This window comes from Anabas testudineus, chromosome 8 (assembly GCF_900324465.2).
Source record: "Anabas testudineus chromosome 8, fAnaTes1.2, whole genome shotgun sequence".
Classification (NCBI taxonomy): domain Eukaryota; kingdom Metazoa; phylum Chordata; class Actinopteri; order Anabantiformes; family Anabantidae; genus Anabas; species Anabas testudineus.
Window position 1 is genome coordinate 16399543 of NC_046617.1, and position 18669 is coordinate 16418211.

The window sequence follows — 18669 nt, forward strand, 5'->3', positions numbered from 1 at the left end:
GTTAACAGCAGCAGTCCTGTCCTGTAGTCCATCATGTTAAACTGTGGGTCCACTGTTCTCTGTCGTCCTCTCTGCAGACATACACAGTAAATACAACATCTGAATTTTGCATTGACTCCACCTCACAGGAAACATATAACTTGATTGGATTCTAAACTCTCTACTTATTTGATAAAACTAAAATGAAAATGAACTGACCGGGAAGCATTGAAACAATATTCTTAGAAGTGTAAACTGGATTTTTTGGGTGTCGACACAAAGTAAGAGTTAAAACCACCAAGACATGCAGATAATAGTTTGTTGCTGTGCAGAAACACAAATGATATCAGACACTCCCACTTAAACTTAAAAATAAAATATCTGAATTTAATAACTTAGTTTTGATTTGTAAAGTCAGATTGAATGGTGTTAGGTGGTGCAGTGGTTAGTGCTGTCAGCTCACAGCAAGGCTTCAACATGCCACCAACACGCAGCACGTGAAAAGGTTGCTGGAGTTTTGTGCAGGTATTGTGTGGTGTGGATTTTTTTCTGGCCGCTGTGGCAACACATTATCTTCTCTTCTGTGCTTCTCTGATTGGTTTGGTGTCTTTTCCTGTCTCTTTCAGGTAGTAGCATCAGTCATCAGTGAGAGGAGCTTCACATGGGCTATTTAACATTTAAAAGATGGCCTGCTTAGTTCATCTCTTTCATTCTCTTCTTCTGCATGATTGCTATTGTTAGAAATAACTCTACAGAAAATGTATTAATGTAGAAGACGCATTAACTGAAGAGTGGAAACTCTCTAAAGTTATTAATACTGCAACTTACGGTACAATCAAAAAAAACAATCCTTGTATTTTATTTATTTAACATGATTTGTCATTTTATTTTGCTTTATTACAGATCAATCAAGTCAATTAATAAAATATATTTTACTAACTAGACATATGTTTGGACATGAGCTGTTTAGTTGCTGAGTTTTTGTACAGCATTACTGTGACTTTTGGGCAAATTCATAAACAGCAAAAAAGTTGTCAGACTGCTCAACAAGTCTGTCTGATCCAAGAAATTCAGCAAGTACTAATGAACCACGAATGTGTACAGATCAGTCTGTGGGATTCTCTAGGTCTTTAAGTTTTTTTATATGTAAATAATTGCTTTAAGTTTTGTGTGTCTTTCCTTCCTTCCTTCTAAGACATGTTACAAAATGTTTGTTTGTTTTTTTATGTTTGTTTGTTAGTTTTCTGTGAATGTGACATGCAGAAAGTAAATTACTCTTTTTCAGTGTGCTGAGTTTTTGTACAGTGTTGCTTCCTCCTGTGTCACTGTGTCTCTGGCACAATAATAAACAGCAGAATCTTCAGTCTTCAGGCTGCTCATCTGCAGATACACCTGGTTTCTGCTGTTGTCTCTGGAGATGGTAAAACGGCCTTTGACTGACTGAGAGTAGTAGATGCTGCTACTGTCACCACTGATAGTAGCGACCCATTCCAGTGGTTTTCCAGCAGCCTGTCTGATCCAAGCGAACCAGGAAGTGCCACCAAACCCTGAATGTGAACAGGTCAGTGTGTGGGATTCTCCATGTCTTTTAACTGCTGATTCAGATTCAGTCAGTGTTTGACCTTCAGTACCTACAGAAATCAAAAGAACTAGTCAGCTATTAAAATACAGCAATATACCGTTATGTAGTCCCATTCTCTAGCTCAACAACTCATATGTACAGATGGAAGATGGAAGAGTTTTGAATAAACTCCTCCCTCTCAAAGATATTAGATATTAATATTACTAAACATTGATTTGTTTAAACAATGACGAAAGTTTTTTCATGTTTTTTTGCTTTTCAATTTAAATATTCAGGAAATCTATTTAACATTAACCATTTTTTTTAGCACACTGGAGACAAGCACAGAAGATTTGTAATGAAAGCTGAAATTTCTGTACTTTGAATAATTAACACAAATATGAACTACAGATCTGTCATGTGATTCATGAGTTCTCAGCCGTATATGTTTATTAACTGAAACTGTTCAGTTTTTAATACTGTAGTGACTCTGGGTGAGTGATTGTGTTTTTAAAAATATATACAATGTGTTATTTGATATTTAGAAAAGCATTGAAACAATTACTGAATAAATTATGAATCCTTGTTTTAATTTAAAAAACTATTTTCATCTTTACTGTTACTGTAAACTTTAATTCATTCGTGGTCTGAGGGCTCCTCCTCTGGTGGATTCATGTTACTGTTCAGACACTGAGGGGTTTTTGTTCAGCTCTACTGATGGTTTGTGTTACTGTGGGTGTCTTGCACAGTAATACACAGCAGAGTCTTCAGGCTGCATATTCTGTCCATTTAGAGTCGCTGTGTTGCTGGAAGAATCTAGGTTGACGCTGAACTTGTTCTTCAGTGAATCTTTGTACAATGTGCTCCATCCAACACGTGCAGATATAATGAACTCCAGTCCTTTCTCTGCAGGCTGTCTGATCCAAGCTGTGTGGTGGCTACCAACAGAATAAGAGACCTGACAGCTGATGGTCAGACGTTGACCTGGCTGCACAGTCACAGAGGCTGGCTGTGTCAGCTGTTCACACTTCACAACTGTTAAAAGAAGAAAATGTTTTGTGAGAAATTATTAAGTTATACATAGAAAAAACTGTTGACTTTGACAGAGAGACTCACAGGATCCAGCTGCCAAAAGCAGCAGCAGAGCTACACAAAACATGGTTTATGGTCAAACTGATGTGCTGTCAACTCCACTGACAGTCATGTTTTTATAGCTGAGTAACAAGGCACGTCATTGGGTTTGCATAGAATCAAATGTATGAAGCATCAAATTGTTTGTCAGTAAAACTCTGCTGCAATGTTGTTTTATATGGAGAGTAAACATATTAAGTTATTTGAATTTCATTACGTCGTCAACAACATTTTTAAAAGGTCCATGATTTGCAGTAATGCAAATCAGTAATGTGTATTCTTGAATGATGTATAAGTGAAAAATCAGGGATTGTTTTTAAGGTACATTTTAACATGAAAATTGATTAATAAGTGGATGTCCACACAATAACATTAACAACATGAAACCATTGATCCAAGGAACATGTATGTTGAAAATATATATGTTCTGTACACCATGCTCATTACATGTATGTTTTCAGTTTAACGACACCTCTTAAATCTGAATTGTTTCTTGACAGAATGTATTCAATGGTTTAAGATGAACTTTGTACAACAATAAAGACATTTTACTTTCAAACTTTTTTAAAATATTTTTTTACAGTAGTATTCATAGTAAGTTCATAATGTCTATAATGTAGGCTTATCAAAGCTGGTAAGAGAAAATTAGTTAAGCTAATTTCAAACTCAGTACATAGAGATCTTTGCTTAATATCAGTCAATGATTAGAAAACTCCGGAGTGATTATAATCACTCCACTGATAGATCTACAGTAAAACATGCTAAACATGCCCTTATATATATAGTTATATTAAGGAGGTGCGAATTTGATCATATCCTGTGAAGATTTACTGTTTGTCTAGTCTCAATAAGTTTTACTGTGCTCACTGACTGCTCTCAGTGGTTGTGGTAGATAGAGGAATTAGTTTTTGTATGACTCTCCTGTTACTGTCTCTCAAGGTGTCTCTTCTGGCACAGTAATACACTGCTGTGTCCTCAGTCTTCAGACTGTTCATCTGTAGGTAGACTTTACTGCTGGAGTCGTCTCTGGAGATGGTGACTCGACCCTGGGCTGACTGGGAGTAAGAGATTGGGGAACTAGCTGTGCCAATATAGGCAATCCACTCCAGTCCTTTCCCAGGAGTCTGTCTTATCCAGACCATCCTGTAGTCTTAAATATCAATAATTATAATCTACACTTTGTAAATATACATTTGTAAATGAAAATGACTTTTTTCATTTTGACAACGGTCACTAATATTATTAAAATCTAGTTTTATTATGGTTTATAGCAAACCAAAAATCAAAAAGACATGTTGTCTTTCACCCTTTTATAAAAAAGTTGTTTGTATTGTGTGTTTTCACATGTAAATTGCAATTGGTTTTGTAACTGTTAGCAACAGTGCTAACCACTACACCACTGTGCCACCCAATTTCATACAGTATATGCAATTTATTATATGATTATAATTATGCTTTGAGTCTATAAGTTTGAATATTAAGAAGAGAACTTCAGGATTTTGATCCAGGCCATCCAAGAGCTAAGAGATCAGCCACATAATGACAGAAGCCATACTACTTAATGTGAGGGATTCTCCAGAAGATAATGAGAAGGAACAGTCCTGTACTATCCAGTCCAGTATTTCAATAGATGAAGTTCAACAACAAAGAAATAAAGAAACTGCATAATATGCTGGTATCAACTCTCTGGTCTATTTGAAAACAATGATCTGACCCTTTCATCGCTATTGTTTGTCCTAAACAGTTATTTAAAGGATTTTATGTCTGGACTTCAGATGCATGTCTGGTAACAGGTCTCTTTCAAAAATTATTATTCTTTTTTCAAAATATACAAATTGTAAAAATGTAAAATATACATTTTAGAAAAAGTATCTATTAATGTAATTTTAGGGGTTAGTGTATATTTGTGTAGAAAATCATTAAAGATGAGGACTATAGGATTTTGTACAGCTGCTCAGCCAACTTCAGTCACTGTGAGTGTCGAGCACAGTAATAAACAGCAGAATCTTCAGTCTTCAAGCTGTTCATCTGCAGATACACCTGTTTTTTGCTGTTGTCTCTGGAGATGGTAAAACGGCCTTTGACTGACTGAGAGTAGTAGATGCTGCTACTGCCATCACTGATAGTAGCGATCCATTCCAGTCCTTTTCCAGCAGCCTGTCTGATCCAAGCGTTCCACCAATCGCTACTGAACCCTGAATATGTGCAGGTCAGTCTGTGGGACTCTCCAGGTCTTTTAACTGCTGATTCAGACTCAGTCAGAGTTTGACCTTCAGTACCTACACATCAAAGTAATTAAAAGCTAGAAAGCAACTGCCACATTGAAATATGAGGTCTGTTGTTATTTCTCTTACCTGACCAGTTAATCATCAAGATGAAGAAAATACTGAAATAATAAGATGTGATCATAGTGAAAGTCTTTTATCTTTTACAGTTTACTCTGTGTCTGTCGATGGTTTGGTCCTATTTCTTCAGTTCCACAACACATAAGTAGTAATGAAAGAGATCAGAGTTTTGCATTAACTCCTCCCTCTCAAAGAGAAACACAACACATGTCACGATATTTGATAATGAATAATAAATATCACCATGTTACTTAACTTTAGATTTGTTTATATATACTAATTATTTTTAACATTAACATTATATATATATATATATATATAGATCAGAGTTTTGCTTTAACTCCTCCCTCTCAAGGAGAAATGTGAGATAATAGATAGATAGATAGATAGATAGATAGATAGATAGATAGATAGATAGATAGATAGATAGATAGATAGATAGATAGATAGATAGATAGATAGATAGATAGATAGATAGATAGATAGATACTTTATTGATCCCCAAGGGGAAATTTTGGTGTTGCAGCAGCCATTACACACAAAAACATTTGAACATTGAGTAACATGACCTACACAACAATACACGAGACACAGTACAAGAATAACACAGAGAATAGACAGTAATAACAACTAAACATACAGTAGGACTTGAATGTAAAGTGACTTAGTTACACATTGTTAAACCATTAGCGTGGTTAAACCACCTGCTCTAAAGGTTCCAGAGGAGCCCCCAGCACAGAGCCAGCTTTCCTGATCAGCTTATTCAGTTTCTTAGTGTCGCTGGCTCTGATGCTGCTGCCCCAGCAGACGACAGCAAAGAATATCGCACTGGCTACAACAGACTGGTAGAAGATCTGCAGCATCTTGTTGCACACATTAAAGGACCTGAGCTTCCTCAGAAAGTAGAGTCTACTCTGTCCCTTCCTGTATACAGCCTCTGTGTTGAACTTCCAGTCCAGTCTGTTGTCCAGGTGAACTCCCAGGTATTTGTACCTGTCCACCACCTCCACCTTCTCACCCAGAATGGACAAAGTGCCAAAGCCAGTTTTCTTCCTCCTGAAGTCCACAACCATCTCCTTGGTCTTGCTTACATTCAAGGTGAGATGGTTGTTCCCACACCACTTCACAAAGCTGTCCACCAGACCTCTGTACTCGGTCTCCTCCCCAAGGCTGATACACAATGAGCATCTCATGAGTACTGTCAGATTTTGTACAGCTGCTTAACCAACTTATGTCACTGGATTGTTGTGCACAATAATAAACAGCAGAATCTTCAAGTTGGGTTTTGTTAAGGTCTCTGTTAACCCCTCCTTACAGAAATGTCTCCATAACCATTTTACAAAAAGAGCATGTTTTAAAATAGAACGTTCAGCTTGTTCTAACTAAAGTATAGCATATTCAAACTCGGTGATAATGTAAATTTGTAGATATAGAGTATTAATATCAGGACTGTAGCAAACTCCAAAAGTTTACTTAGTAAGTTAATTTAGTAATTTGCTTGTACTAATAGGTTAGAACAGAACAATGAGCTGATGTGTTTAATGTCATCCTAACTTTGAATTGTGTCATGAACATTTATTTTGACACAAATGTTTAATTTAAAACTAATTATTAAACGTTTAGGATTTAATTCCTCACAAAGCATGTAAAGCTCAGACAACTCAGATACAAAAATATTATTATATTTATAATAATAAAAAATATATATGGTGTGCAGTTTAGATGATGTTGTGGAGAAAATCTACATAGATGTAGGGCTGTATGTCTGATTAAAGGTGTTTCTCTGTGAACTAGTGAATTTCTATGAGAACAAACTGCACTAAGCTACGAGTTTTTGTACAGCGTTGCTTCCTCCTGTGTCACTGTGGCTCTCTGGCACAGTAATAAACAGCAGAATCTTCAGTCTTCAGGCTGTTCATCTGCAGATACACCTGGTTTCTGCTGTTGTCTCTGGTGATGGTAAAACGGCCTTTGACTGACTCAGAGTAGTAAGTGCCACTGCTGTCACCAGTGATAGCAGCAACCCATTCCAGTCCTTTTCCAGCAGCCTGTCTGCTCCAATCGTACCAGTTATGGCCACTGAACCCTGAATATGTGCAGGTCAGTGTGTGGGATTCTCCAGGTGTTTTAACCACTGGTTCAGACTGAGTCAGTGTTTGACCTTCAGTACCTACAGAAATTTAAACAGCTCATAATCTGCTGTTATTTACTTTATCATAATATCATGATGATGAAGAAATAAAACAATTGTTCTTACCAGCCCAGGTAATTGACATGATCAGAAAAACAACTAAATAATCTGGTCTGATCATTATGAGGCACTTCTCAGTCTACAGTGTATCTGTCAGTGGTGTTTCTCTGTCCTTCACTTTACAACACATATGTAGAGACGGAGGAACTCAGAGTTTTGCATTGAATCCTCCCCCTCAACATTCAACTTCCACTAGTAAATAATAACTTCATGTAAATCAATCATAAATCAAGACAGTAATTAAATTAATGGAAAGTAAATCAACTCTTTGAAATGTTTTGTTAAATAAATGTAAATAAACATATAATTAAATTAAATTAAATTAAATTTTATTAGATGCTCAGACAGAAAGAAAGTAAAAAAATTGGCAACAATCATAAGTCATTCATCATTTATTAATGCTTTAATTACAGTTATTACATTTTCAATGCTGGCGTGAATATGTATAAACTATTTCTGTCAGTGTGCCTGTTTTTAAGATCATTTGTGGTCTTAGAGCTCCCTCTCTGGTGACTCTGTACTAGACTGAGGGCTTTTTGTTCAGCTCTGCTGATGATTACTGTGACTCTCTTGCACAGTAAAACACAGCAGTGTCTTCAGGCTGCATATTCTGTGCATTAAGAGTCGCTCTGTTGCTTGAAGAACTAATACTGAACTTGTTCTTCTTTGTGCAGGATTGATATTTATCAAAACCATTTAACAAAGAAGTTCACTGATTGATTATAAAATGTTATTTTAATGTTGTTTAAAGTATTCTTCTCCAAATATTTGCCTTCAAAATGTTATGTAATAGTTTAGGTTTGAGAAATCAATGACATGAAGAAATGGGGACATGGATGGAAGAAGATTTTGTACAGCTGCATAACCAGCTTCAGTCACTGTGAGTCTCGAGCACAATAATAAACAGCAGAATCTTCAGTCTTCAGACTGTTCATCTGCAGATACAGCTGCTCTTTGCTGTTGTCTCTAGAGATAGTAAATCTGCCTTGGACTGACTGGGAGTAGTATCTTCTGCTACTGCCTTGATTGATATCAGCAACCCCTTCTAGGCCTTTCCCAGGAGCCTGTCTGATCCAGGCCATCCAGTGGCTACTGAACGACAATCCAGAGGTTGTACAGGTCAACATGTGGGATTCTCCAGGTCTTTTAACCACTGGTTCAGATTCTGTCAGTGTCTGACCATCAACACCTGTAAAAAACATTAAACAAGAAATCTGAATAAATGCTTAAAGTTGTTAAAGTTTTAAAGTAACTTCACTTTAATTTCAGTAAAACATCTTCACCTGCCCAGCAGAGAATAAACAGCAGCAGTCCTGTCCTGTAGTCCATCATGTTAAACTGTGTGTCCACTGTTCTCTGTCGTCCTCTCTGCAGACACACAAAGTAAATACAACATCTGAATTTTGCATTGACTCCACCTCATAGGGAACATATAACTTGATTGGATCTTAAGCTCTCTACTTATTAAATGAACCTAGAATGAAAATTAACTCACCGGGAAGCATTGAAACAATATTCTTAGAATTGTAAACTGGATTTTTTTGGGTGTCAACACAAAGTAAGAATTAAAGCCACCAAGACATGCAGGTATTAGATTGTTGCTGTGCAGAAACACAAATGATATCAGACACTCCCACTTAAACTTAAAAATAAAATATCTGAATTTAATAACTTAGTGTTGATTGTAAAGTCCGTTTGAATGGTGTTAGGTGGTGCAGTGGTTAGTGCTGTCAGCTCACAGCAAGGCTTCAACATGCCACCAACACGCAGCACGTGAAAAGGTTGCTGGAGTTTTTTGCAGGTATTTTGTGGTGTGGATTTATGTCTGGCCGCTGTGGCAACACATCATTTTCTCTTCTGTGCTTCTCTGATTGGTTTGGTGTGTTATCCCGTCTCTTTCAGGTAGTAGCATCAGTCATCAGTGAGAGGAGCTTCACCTGGGCTATTTAACATTTAAAATGGCCTGCTTAGTTAATCTTTCTCATTCTCTTCTTCTGCATAATTGCTATTGTTAGAAATAACTCTACAGAAAAGGTATTAATGTAGAAGACGCATTAACTGAAGAGTGGAAACTCTTTAATAACCTTAAAGTTATTAATACTGCAACTTACAGTACAATCAAAAAAAAACAACACAATATGAGTCTTTATCACCAATCCACTGTTATTTAACATGATTTGTAGTCATTTTATTTTGCTTTATATCAGATCAATCAAGTCAATTAATAAAATATATTTTACTAACTAGACATGTTTGGACATGAGCTGTATAGTTTAGTGTGCTGAGTTTTTATACAGTGTTGCTGCAACTTTTGGGCAAATTCATAAACAGCAGAATATTCAGTTGTCAGACTGCTCAACAAGTAGATGTAACTGATGCTAACGAGCCGCTCCTGTTCTTTTATCTTGCAACCTGTCTGATCCAAGCGATTCAGTAAGTACTACTGAACCACGAATGTGTACAGATCAGTCTGTGGGATTCTCTAGGTCTTTAAGTTTTTTTATATGTAAATAATTGCTTTAAGTTTTGTGTGTCTTTCCTTCCTTCTAAGACATGTTACAAAATGTTTTTTTTTTTTGTTTGTTTGTTTGTTTGTTTGTTTCTGTGAATGTGACATGCAGGAAGTAAGTTACTCTTGGTTCAGTGTGCTGAGTTTTTGTACAGCGTTACTTCCTCTTGTGTTACTGTGTCTCTGGCACAGTAATAAACAGCAGAATCTTCAGTCTTCAGGCTGCTCATCTGCAGATACACCTGGTTTCTGCTGTTGTCTCTGGAGATGGTAAAACGGCCTTTAACTGACTGAGAGTAGTAGGTGCCACTGCTGTCACCAGTGATAGCAGCGAGCCACTCCGGTCCTTTTCCAGCAGGCTGTCTGATCCAAGCGAACCAGGTAGTGCTACTGAACCCTGAATGTGAACAGGTCAGTCTGTGGGATTCTCCAGGTCTTTTAACTGCTGATTCAGACTCAGTCAGTGTTTGACCTTCAATACCTACAGAAATCAAAATAGCTAGTCAGCTATTATAATACAGCAATACTGTCTTCATATTAGGAGGTTTATCAAATAAGTAGTTGCTGTTCTTACCTGAGCAGTTAATCAACAAGAGGAGAAAAACAACTAAATAATGAGAACTGATCATTGTTAAAGTTTGTTTCTTTTGTCCAGTCTACGTGTCTGTCAGTCATGTAGTCCCATTCTCTAGCTCAACAACTCATATGTACAGATGGAAGACGGGAAAGTTTTGCATCAACTCCTCCCTCTCAAAGATATTAAATATTAACATTACTAAACACTTCTCACAGAAGATTTGTAGTGAAAGCAGAAATTTCTGAACTTTAAATAATTAACACAAATATAAACTACAGATCTGTCATGTGATCAATGATTACATTAAATGAAGCTGAGTTCTCAGCCGTATATGTTTATTAATTGAAACTGTTCAGTTTTTAGCACTGTAGTGACTCTGGATGAGTGATTGTGTTTTTAGAAAGATATACAATGTGTTGATATTTAGAAGAGCATCGAAACAATTACTGAATAAATTATAAATCATTGTTTTAATTTAAAAAACTATTTTCATCTTTACTGTTACTGTAAACTTTAATTCATTCATGGTCTGAGGGCTCCTCCTCTGGTGGATTCATGTTACAACTGTTCACACACTGAGGGGTTTTTGTTCAGCTCTACTGATGGTTTGTGTTACTGTGGGTGTCTTGCACAGTAATACACAGCAGAGTCTTCAGGCTGCAGATTCTGTCCATTTAGAGTCACTGTGTTGCTGGAAGAGTCTAAATCAATACTGAACATGTTCTTTAGTTAATCTTTGATATCTGTGGTAGATCCATCTTGTGCATCTCCAATCCACTCCAGTCCTTTCCCTGCAGGCTGTCTGATCCAAGCTGTCCAGTAGTCACTCACAGAATAAGAGACCTGACAGGTGATGGTCAGACGTTGACCTGGCTGCACAGTCACAGAGGCTGGCTGTGTCAGCTGTTGACACCTCACACCTGTTAAAAAAAGAAAAGGTTTTGTGAGAAATTATTAAGTTATACATGGAAAAATCTGTTGACTTTGACAAATCCAGAGAGACTCACAGGATCCAGCTGCCAACAGCAGCAGCAGAGCTACACAAAACATGGTTTATGGTCAAACTGATGTGAACTCCACTGACATGTCATGTTTTTATAGCTGAGTAACAAGGCACGTCATTGAGTTTGCATAGAATCAAATGTACGAAGCATCAAATTGTCAGAAAAAATCTGCTCAATGTTGTTTTATATGGAGAGTAAACATATTACAAGTTATTTGAATTTCATTACGTTGTCAGAACAACATTTTTAACAGGTCCATGATTTGCAGGTACATTTTAACATGAAAATGAATTAATAAGTTGATGTCCATATCACAATAACATTAACAACATGAAACTATGGATCCAAGGAACATGTATGTTGAAAATATATATGTTCTGTACACCATGCTCATTACATGTATGTTTTCAGTTTAACGACACCTCTTAAATTTGAGTTGTTTCTTGACAAGAAATACATTCTTGAATGTATTCATTGGTTTAAGATGAACTTTGTACAACAATAAAGACATTTTACTTTCAAACTTTTTTTTTTTTTTTTTTTTTACAGTAGTAGTCATAGTAAGTTCATAATGTCTAAAATGTAGGCTTATCAAAGCTGGTAAGAGCAAGTTAGGTAAGCTAATTTCAAACTCAGTACTGCTGGACAACAGAATATTTTGTTGTTTATCTATTTATGAATCTTGGTTTCTATCAGAGTGAGCAGCAACCAGCAGAAGAATCAGTGTATTCATCGTCTTGAGGCTGGAGATGTGACCACTGATGGTTCACACAAAGACCAGTCAGGAAAAAAGAAGTACACTGAACAAACTGAAGATTTGAATCAGGATATGATGGGAGTGGTATGTCCTAGTTTAACAAACCTTAGTGGTTAATTTAACTTGTTAACATATAATTTTAACAATTTTCTGAAAGTAAAAATTAGTTGTAAAATTTGTCATGCTTATTTATTTTATGAAGAAATACAGTCTGTATATAGGCTATTGGATTACATTTGTACACTAATATATCAAATCCATTAGTTTCATTAGCTCTGTAATAAAGAATTGCCTCAGAATCACGAGGAACACTACATTTGTTAATACTATTAAATTGTAAATAATTGCTATTTTTTTACAAATCCAATCATCGTTTGATTAAAGTGTTTTATATCTCACCAAATTCCAAATTATTCTGAAATCTCATTAATATTGCATTTTGTAGATATACATTCACCTATATAATGATGTTTAGATAAACTATTTTGTTTCTCAGTGAACTCAGTTTAAAGATAATTTTGTGAGTGAGGTTTATTATGGAACCATGTGAATCGTTGCAGACTTCTACTTTCATGACACATACATTTACATGTATTGTATTAGTTGAAATTCAGAAACCAAAAAGTCATGCCGTCTTATATATAAGGGATTTCCAGTTATTCAGTAGAAGCATGTTTGTAAGTCTTTAGGAGACTCTCATTATTTATATTATTTAACATTTCCAGTATTTCATGTGCCTCAGATAATGAGCACCAGATTTTGTACATCTGCTTAACCAGCTTCCTTCACTGTGACTCTCGAGCACAGTAATAAACAGCAGAATCTTCAGTCTTCAGGCTGCTCATCTGCAGATACAGCTGCTCTTTGCTGTTGTCTCTGGAGATGGTAAAACGGCCTTGAACTGATTGAGAGTAGTATTTGCTACTACCACCACTATCAGTTGCAACCCATTCCAGTCCTTTTCCAGGAGCCTGTCTGATCCAGGCCATCCAGTAGCTACTGAATGACACTCCAGATGTTGTACAGGTCAATCTGTGGGATTCTCCAGGCCTTTTAACTGCTGGTTCAGATTCTGTCAGAGTCTGAGCATCAACACCTGTTATAAACAAGGAAACAATTACTTTCCTACTTACTTCAATTGTTAACATAAGATCACTTAACTGCATGTCATGAGTTACACAGTTGGAAATCTTCACCTGCCCAGTAGAGAGTAAACAGCAGCAGTCCTGTCCTGTAGTCCATCATGTTAAACTGTGGGTCCACTGTTCTCTGTCGTCCTCTCTGCAGAAAAATAAATGGAAAACAACTGGGTTTTGCATTGACTCCTCCTCACAGGGTGTTTACAACTACACTGGACTTGTATTTAGGTGGAACTACAATGAACATTAACTCACCAGAAAGCACCAGTCTAACAATACATTTAGTGATTCACTATTTAGTTGGGTTATGACAGTTCTTGATTCAGTACCACCAGAAAAAATGAAGTAATGTGGCAAATTGTGTTACAACAACAATAAGCATCAATTAGTAAAACTGTGAAAGAAAGTGAGTAAAAGTTTATCATTCATAGGGAAACTTCAACAATTGTGGCACTGAACTGATGTCTTTCTCACCATTGCTGTTCAGACATTACCAGTTAAGTGTGAAGGCCAGTCTTTGTCTGCCCTCTGGAGTTCTAAAACAGCAGTGCTGGCTATTTTGTCATTGAAGAAAATTAAACACATGTGACACCAGGATGTAAAGATACTAGTTTATTGTTCCAGGGAGGAGACACTGAAGATTTCTCTTCCTCAGTACAGTAGAAACTAACAGGATCTTGTTGATTGTTCTAATATGATTATGATCACTCCACTGTCAATGGATCTACAGTAAAACATGCTAAACATGCCCTTATTTATTTAGTTATTTTAAGGAGGTGAAGATTTACGTCTAGGCTCAATAAATTTTAATGTGCTCACTGACTGCTCTCAGTGGTTGTGGTAAATAGAGGAAGTAGTTTTTGAATGACTCTCCTGTTACTGTCTCTCAAAGTGTCTCTTCTGGCACAGTAATACACTGCTGTGTCCTCAGTCTTCAGACTGTTCATCTGTAGATAGACTTTACTGCTGGAGTCGTCTCTGGAGATAGGTGAATCGACCCTTGACTGACTGGGAGTAAGAGATAGGAGTACTGGCTGTGCTAATATAGGCAATCCACTCCAGTCCTTTCCCAAGAGCCTGTCTGACCCAGACCATCCTGTAGTCACTGAATGTGAATCCAGATGTTGTACAGGTCAGTGTGTGTGAATCTCCAGGTCTTTTAACCACTGGTTCAGATTCTGTCAGAGTCTGAGCATCAACACCTGTCAACATAAAACAAGAAATTATTGTGCGGTTGACAATGGTAGCACAGATTAAATCCAGATCAAGAGCAGTGAAAATCTTCACCTGCCCAGCAGATTAAAAGCAACAGTCCTGTCCTGTAGTCCATCATGTTGAACTCTGTGTCCACTGTTCTCTGTCATCCTCTCTGCCATTAGCTAAATAGAGATGGAAGGCATCTGAGATTTGCATTGACTCCTCCTCACAGTATAGAACTGGATTTGTCCATTAATTAATATTTATGTTGCACAAGTCACTTCTCTTTCCCTTTCATTATTAAACTCCAGTTTGTTTCCTTAACAGGCAACACAGAGTAAGGCTAATATGGTTGTTATAATTAAATATTGATTGTATTTGAATAGATCACACAGAACAAAAGAAAAAACTGCATAATGCATTGTTAGAAACTTTCTGGTCTCTTTAGAAGAATGATCTGAGTCTTTGTTAATCTAATGTTTTCCACTCTAAATCTAATGTTTGTGTGTTTTTTCATTCTTCATTTTGAAAAAAAAAAAAAAATAAAAAAAGTAAAAAAAGACTTAATTTTGGGAAACAGATTTTTTTTTTTTTTTTTTATCCTCAATATGGAGTCACTGTAGTGTGTCCTGATCCAGAGAGATTTTTGTTTGGAGAGAAGAAACAGGTCTTTTAAAAATAAGTATTACTATTATCTTAAAATATATAAAATTTTATATTGTAAAATGTAAATGTTAAAGCATCTATTAATGTCATTCCATGGTTTTGTGTATTTGTGTTATGTAGAAAACATTAAAGACAAGGACTATAGGATTTTGTACAGCTGCTCAGCCGACTTCAGTCACTGTGACTCTCGAGCACAGTAATAAACAGCAGAATCTTCAGTCTTCAGGCTGCTCATCTGCAGATACACCTGTTTTTTGCTGTTGTCTCTGGAGATGGTAAAACGGCCTTTGACTGACTGAGAGTAGTAGATGTAGCTACTGCTATCACTGATAGTAGCGATCCACTCCAGTCCTTTTCCAGCAGCCTGTCTGATCCAAGCGTTCCAGTAATCGCTACCGAACCCTGAATATGTGCAGGTCAGTCTGTGGGACTCTCCAGGTCTTTTAACTGCTGATTCAGACTCAGTCAGTGTTTGACCTTCAGTACCTACACAATGAAACAATTAGAAACTAGAACGCAACTGCCACATTGGAACTGCATTTTGAGGTTTGTTGTTATTTCTCTTACCTGACCAGTTAATCAACAAGATGAAGAAAACACGGAAATAATAAAATGTGATCATAGTGAAAGTCTTTTATCTTTGTACAGTTTACTCTGTGCCTGTCGATGGTTTGGTCCCATTCCTTGAATTCCACAACACATAAGTAGTAATGAAAGAGATGAGAGTTTTGCATTAACTCCTCCCTCTGAAAGAGAAACACAAAACATGTCATGATATTTGATAAATAATAATATATATCACCATGTTACTTAACTTTAGATTTGTTTATATATACCAATTATTTTTAACATTAACATTAACTCACTATATTATTTCATACCTGCCTTTATTAACTATTAATATGTACAAAGATATTTTAAGTCTCAAATTTTCTACTTTAACTAGACTGTATTTGAGATGGTGATACATAAAGAGTCACCTGACTGACAGAATAAAGCAGAGGTATCAGAGCTAGAGAGAAAGTGGTCGATGTTTAACATGAACTGATGTGAGTTCTTCTGTCCTCTCATCGAGCATCTAGTTCTTTCTACTAAACACAGTCATCACAACCAAAAGACTAAACTTCACTTATGGGGCAGCAAACATGAGGACTGTTTACACACTGTAGATTTATTAATAGGTTTTCTGAGAGTACAGATAAAGATGAACTCAAAGTGATTCTTGTAATTGAATGATCATATGCAGATACAGACATGACTCTGTTCTTTATATACTGTCTAGAGAAATCTGTGTACTTATGATTTCTTACCTGCTGTACAACATTGACTATTGAAAACATTGTTAGCTATTCTATTATTGTAAAGAAAAACACATCCATGTAAAACAGGAAATTACAAACCACAACTGCAGCTGCTGCTTTCACAGTGTGTATTTCTGAGCGAATTTTTAACACTGATGTTCTTTCAGTTCTCAAATAATGATGCTCTACTGCCACCTGTTGAGCTAATACAGAAATTCACAGCAGAGTCCTCTGGCTTTAAGTGGGTCAGTAATGTCATCCCAACTTTGAATTGTGTCATGAACATTTATTTTGACACAAATCTTTTATTTAAAACAATCATTAAAATTTTAGGATTTAACTCCTCACAAAGGATGTAAAACTCAGACAACTCTGATACAAAAATACTATTTATATGAATAAAGAATATATGGTGTGCAGTTTATATAATGTTGTGGAGAAAACCTACATAGTGTTGTTAGTCTGAATAAAGGGGTTTCTGTGTAAAACTAGTGAATTTCTGTGATAGTGAACTGAACAAAGCTATAATTTAGCTCGATTTGATGAGTTGAGTTTTTGTACAGCGTTACTTCCTCTTGTGTCACTGTGTCTCTGGTACAATAATAAACTGCAGAATCTTCAGTCTTCAGACTGCTCATCTGCAGATACACCTGGCTTCTGCTGTTGTCTCTGGAGATGGTAAAACGGCCTTTAACTGACTGAGAGTAGTAGATTTGACTACTGTCACCACTGATAGTAGCGATCCATTCCAGTGGTTTTCCAGCAGCCTGTCTGATCCAATCAAACCAGGCAGTGCTATCGAACCCTGAATGTGAACAGGTCAGTCTGTGGGATTCTCCAGGTCTTTTAACTGCTGATTCAGACTCAGTCAGTGTTTGACCTTCAGTACCTACAGAAATCAAAACAACTAGTCAGCTATTATAATACAGCAATTTTGTCTTTATTTTAGGAGGTTTATCAAAAAAGAAGTTGCTGTTCTTACCTGAGCAGTTAATCAACAAGACAAGAAGAACAACTAAATAATGAGAACTGATCATTGTTAAAGCCTGTTTCATTTGTCCAGTATACGTGTCTGTCAGTCATGTAGTCCCATTCTCTAGTTCAACAACTCATATGTACAGATGGAAGACGGGAGAGTTTTGCATCAACTCCTCCCTCTCAACAAGATGCACACCACATCTCATAGAAACATTTAATAATTACCATTAATAAACATAGTTTTTTTTTTCTCCCTCCTCTCTAAAGAGGAGGGAAGCTGGCAATTTATGTCTTATAATTGCTGTCATTCTTCCCTAGATTATAATTATTGACCCATTGTCATTCATCTCCCATATTCTGTACATATATTGAGTTTTCTGTATTGATGTTATTGTGTATTTATGTTGGTGTCGATCTTTCCTGGTTGTGGTTCCCTTATTTCTGTCTGTGTTGAAAACAACTTGTAATAAGGCAAAACTATGTCCCTCCGGGATTAATAAAGTTTTTTGAATTTTGAATCTTGTTTAAACAATGACATTTTTTTTTCACATTTTTTGCTTTTCAGCTGAAATATTGATAAAATCTATTTAACATTAACACTTAGTCCACACATTTTTCACACAGTTCATTTGCAATGAAAGCAGAATAATTTCTGTACTTTGAATAATTAACACAAATACAAACTACAGATCTGTCATGTGATCAAATGATTACATTAAATGAAGCTGAGTTCTCAGCTGTATATGTTTATTAACTGAAACTGTTCATCTTTTAGTACTGTACTGACTCTGGGTGTGTGATTGTGTTTTTAGAAAGATATAATACACAATACTTTATAATAATAATTGCTTTAAGTTTAGTATATCTTTCCTTCCTCCACCAATCTGAATAATCAAAATAAAAATGTGCACTTGTATCAGTAAAATAGTGTTGAACTAGAAAATGTATGCAAATATGGATTATAGAAAGCAACCCTGTAGCCCACAGTATGTGTGTGTTAAACTGAAGTTTGTTTGTTTGTTTGTTTGTTTTCTGTGAATGTGACATGCAGAAGGTCATTTACTCTTGGTTCACTGTGCTGAGTTTTTGTACAGCGTTACTTCCTCTTGTGTCACTGTGCCAAGCACAATAATAAACAGCAGAATCTTCAGTCTTCAGGCTGCTCATCTGCAGATACAGCTGGTTTCTGCTGTTGTCTCTGGAGATGGTAAAACGGCCTTTAACTGACTGAGAGTAGTAGATGCTGCTACTGTCACCACTGATAGCAGCGATCC

General features: G+C 36.3%; 1 pseudogene and 5 gene segments (V, D, J or C); all 6 read right to left on the reverse strand.

Annotated features, from left to right (window-relative positions):
• Positions 1 to 2267: 2267 nt before the first annotated feature.
• LOC113150666 lies at positions 2268 to 2714 on the reverse strand. The segment is given in 2 exon segments: positions 2268 to 2575; positions 2657 to 2714. Coding segments are annotated over 2 exon segments (351 nt in total).
• A 5428-nt stretch (positions 2715 to 8142) lies between these two features.
• Positions 8143 to 8604, reverse strand: LOC113157715. The segment is given in 2 exon segments: positions 8143 to 8456; positions 8551 to 8604. Coding segments are annotated over 2 exon segments (363 nt in total).
• A 2374-nt stretch (positions 8605 to 10978) lies between these two features.
• Positions 10979 to 11416, reverse strand: LOC113151987. The segment is given in 2 exon segments: positions 10979 to 11273; positions 11361 to 11416. Coding segments are annotated over 2 exon segments (234 nt in total).
• A 1482-nt stretch (positions 11417 to 12898) lies between these two features.
• LOC113150021 lies at positions 12899 to 13365 on the reverse strand. The segment is given in 2 exon segments: positions 12899 to 13210; positions 13311 to 13365. Coding segments are annotated over 2 exon segments (360 nt in total).
• A 703-nt stretch (positions 13366 to 14068) lies between these two features.
• On the reverse strand, positions 14069 to 14591 carry LOC113157718 (annotated as a pseudogene).
• Positions 14592 to 15064: 473 nt separating this feature from the next.
• On the reverse strand, positions 15065 to 15775 carry LOC113157724. The segment is given in 3 exon segments: positions 15065 to 15079; positions 15310 to 15602; positions 15684 to 15775. Coding segments are annotated over 3 exon segments (363 nt in total).
• Positions 15776 to 18669: the final 2894 nt, after the last annotated feature.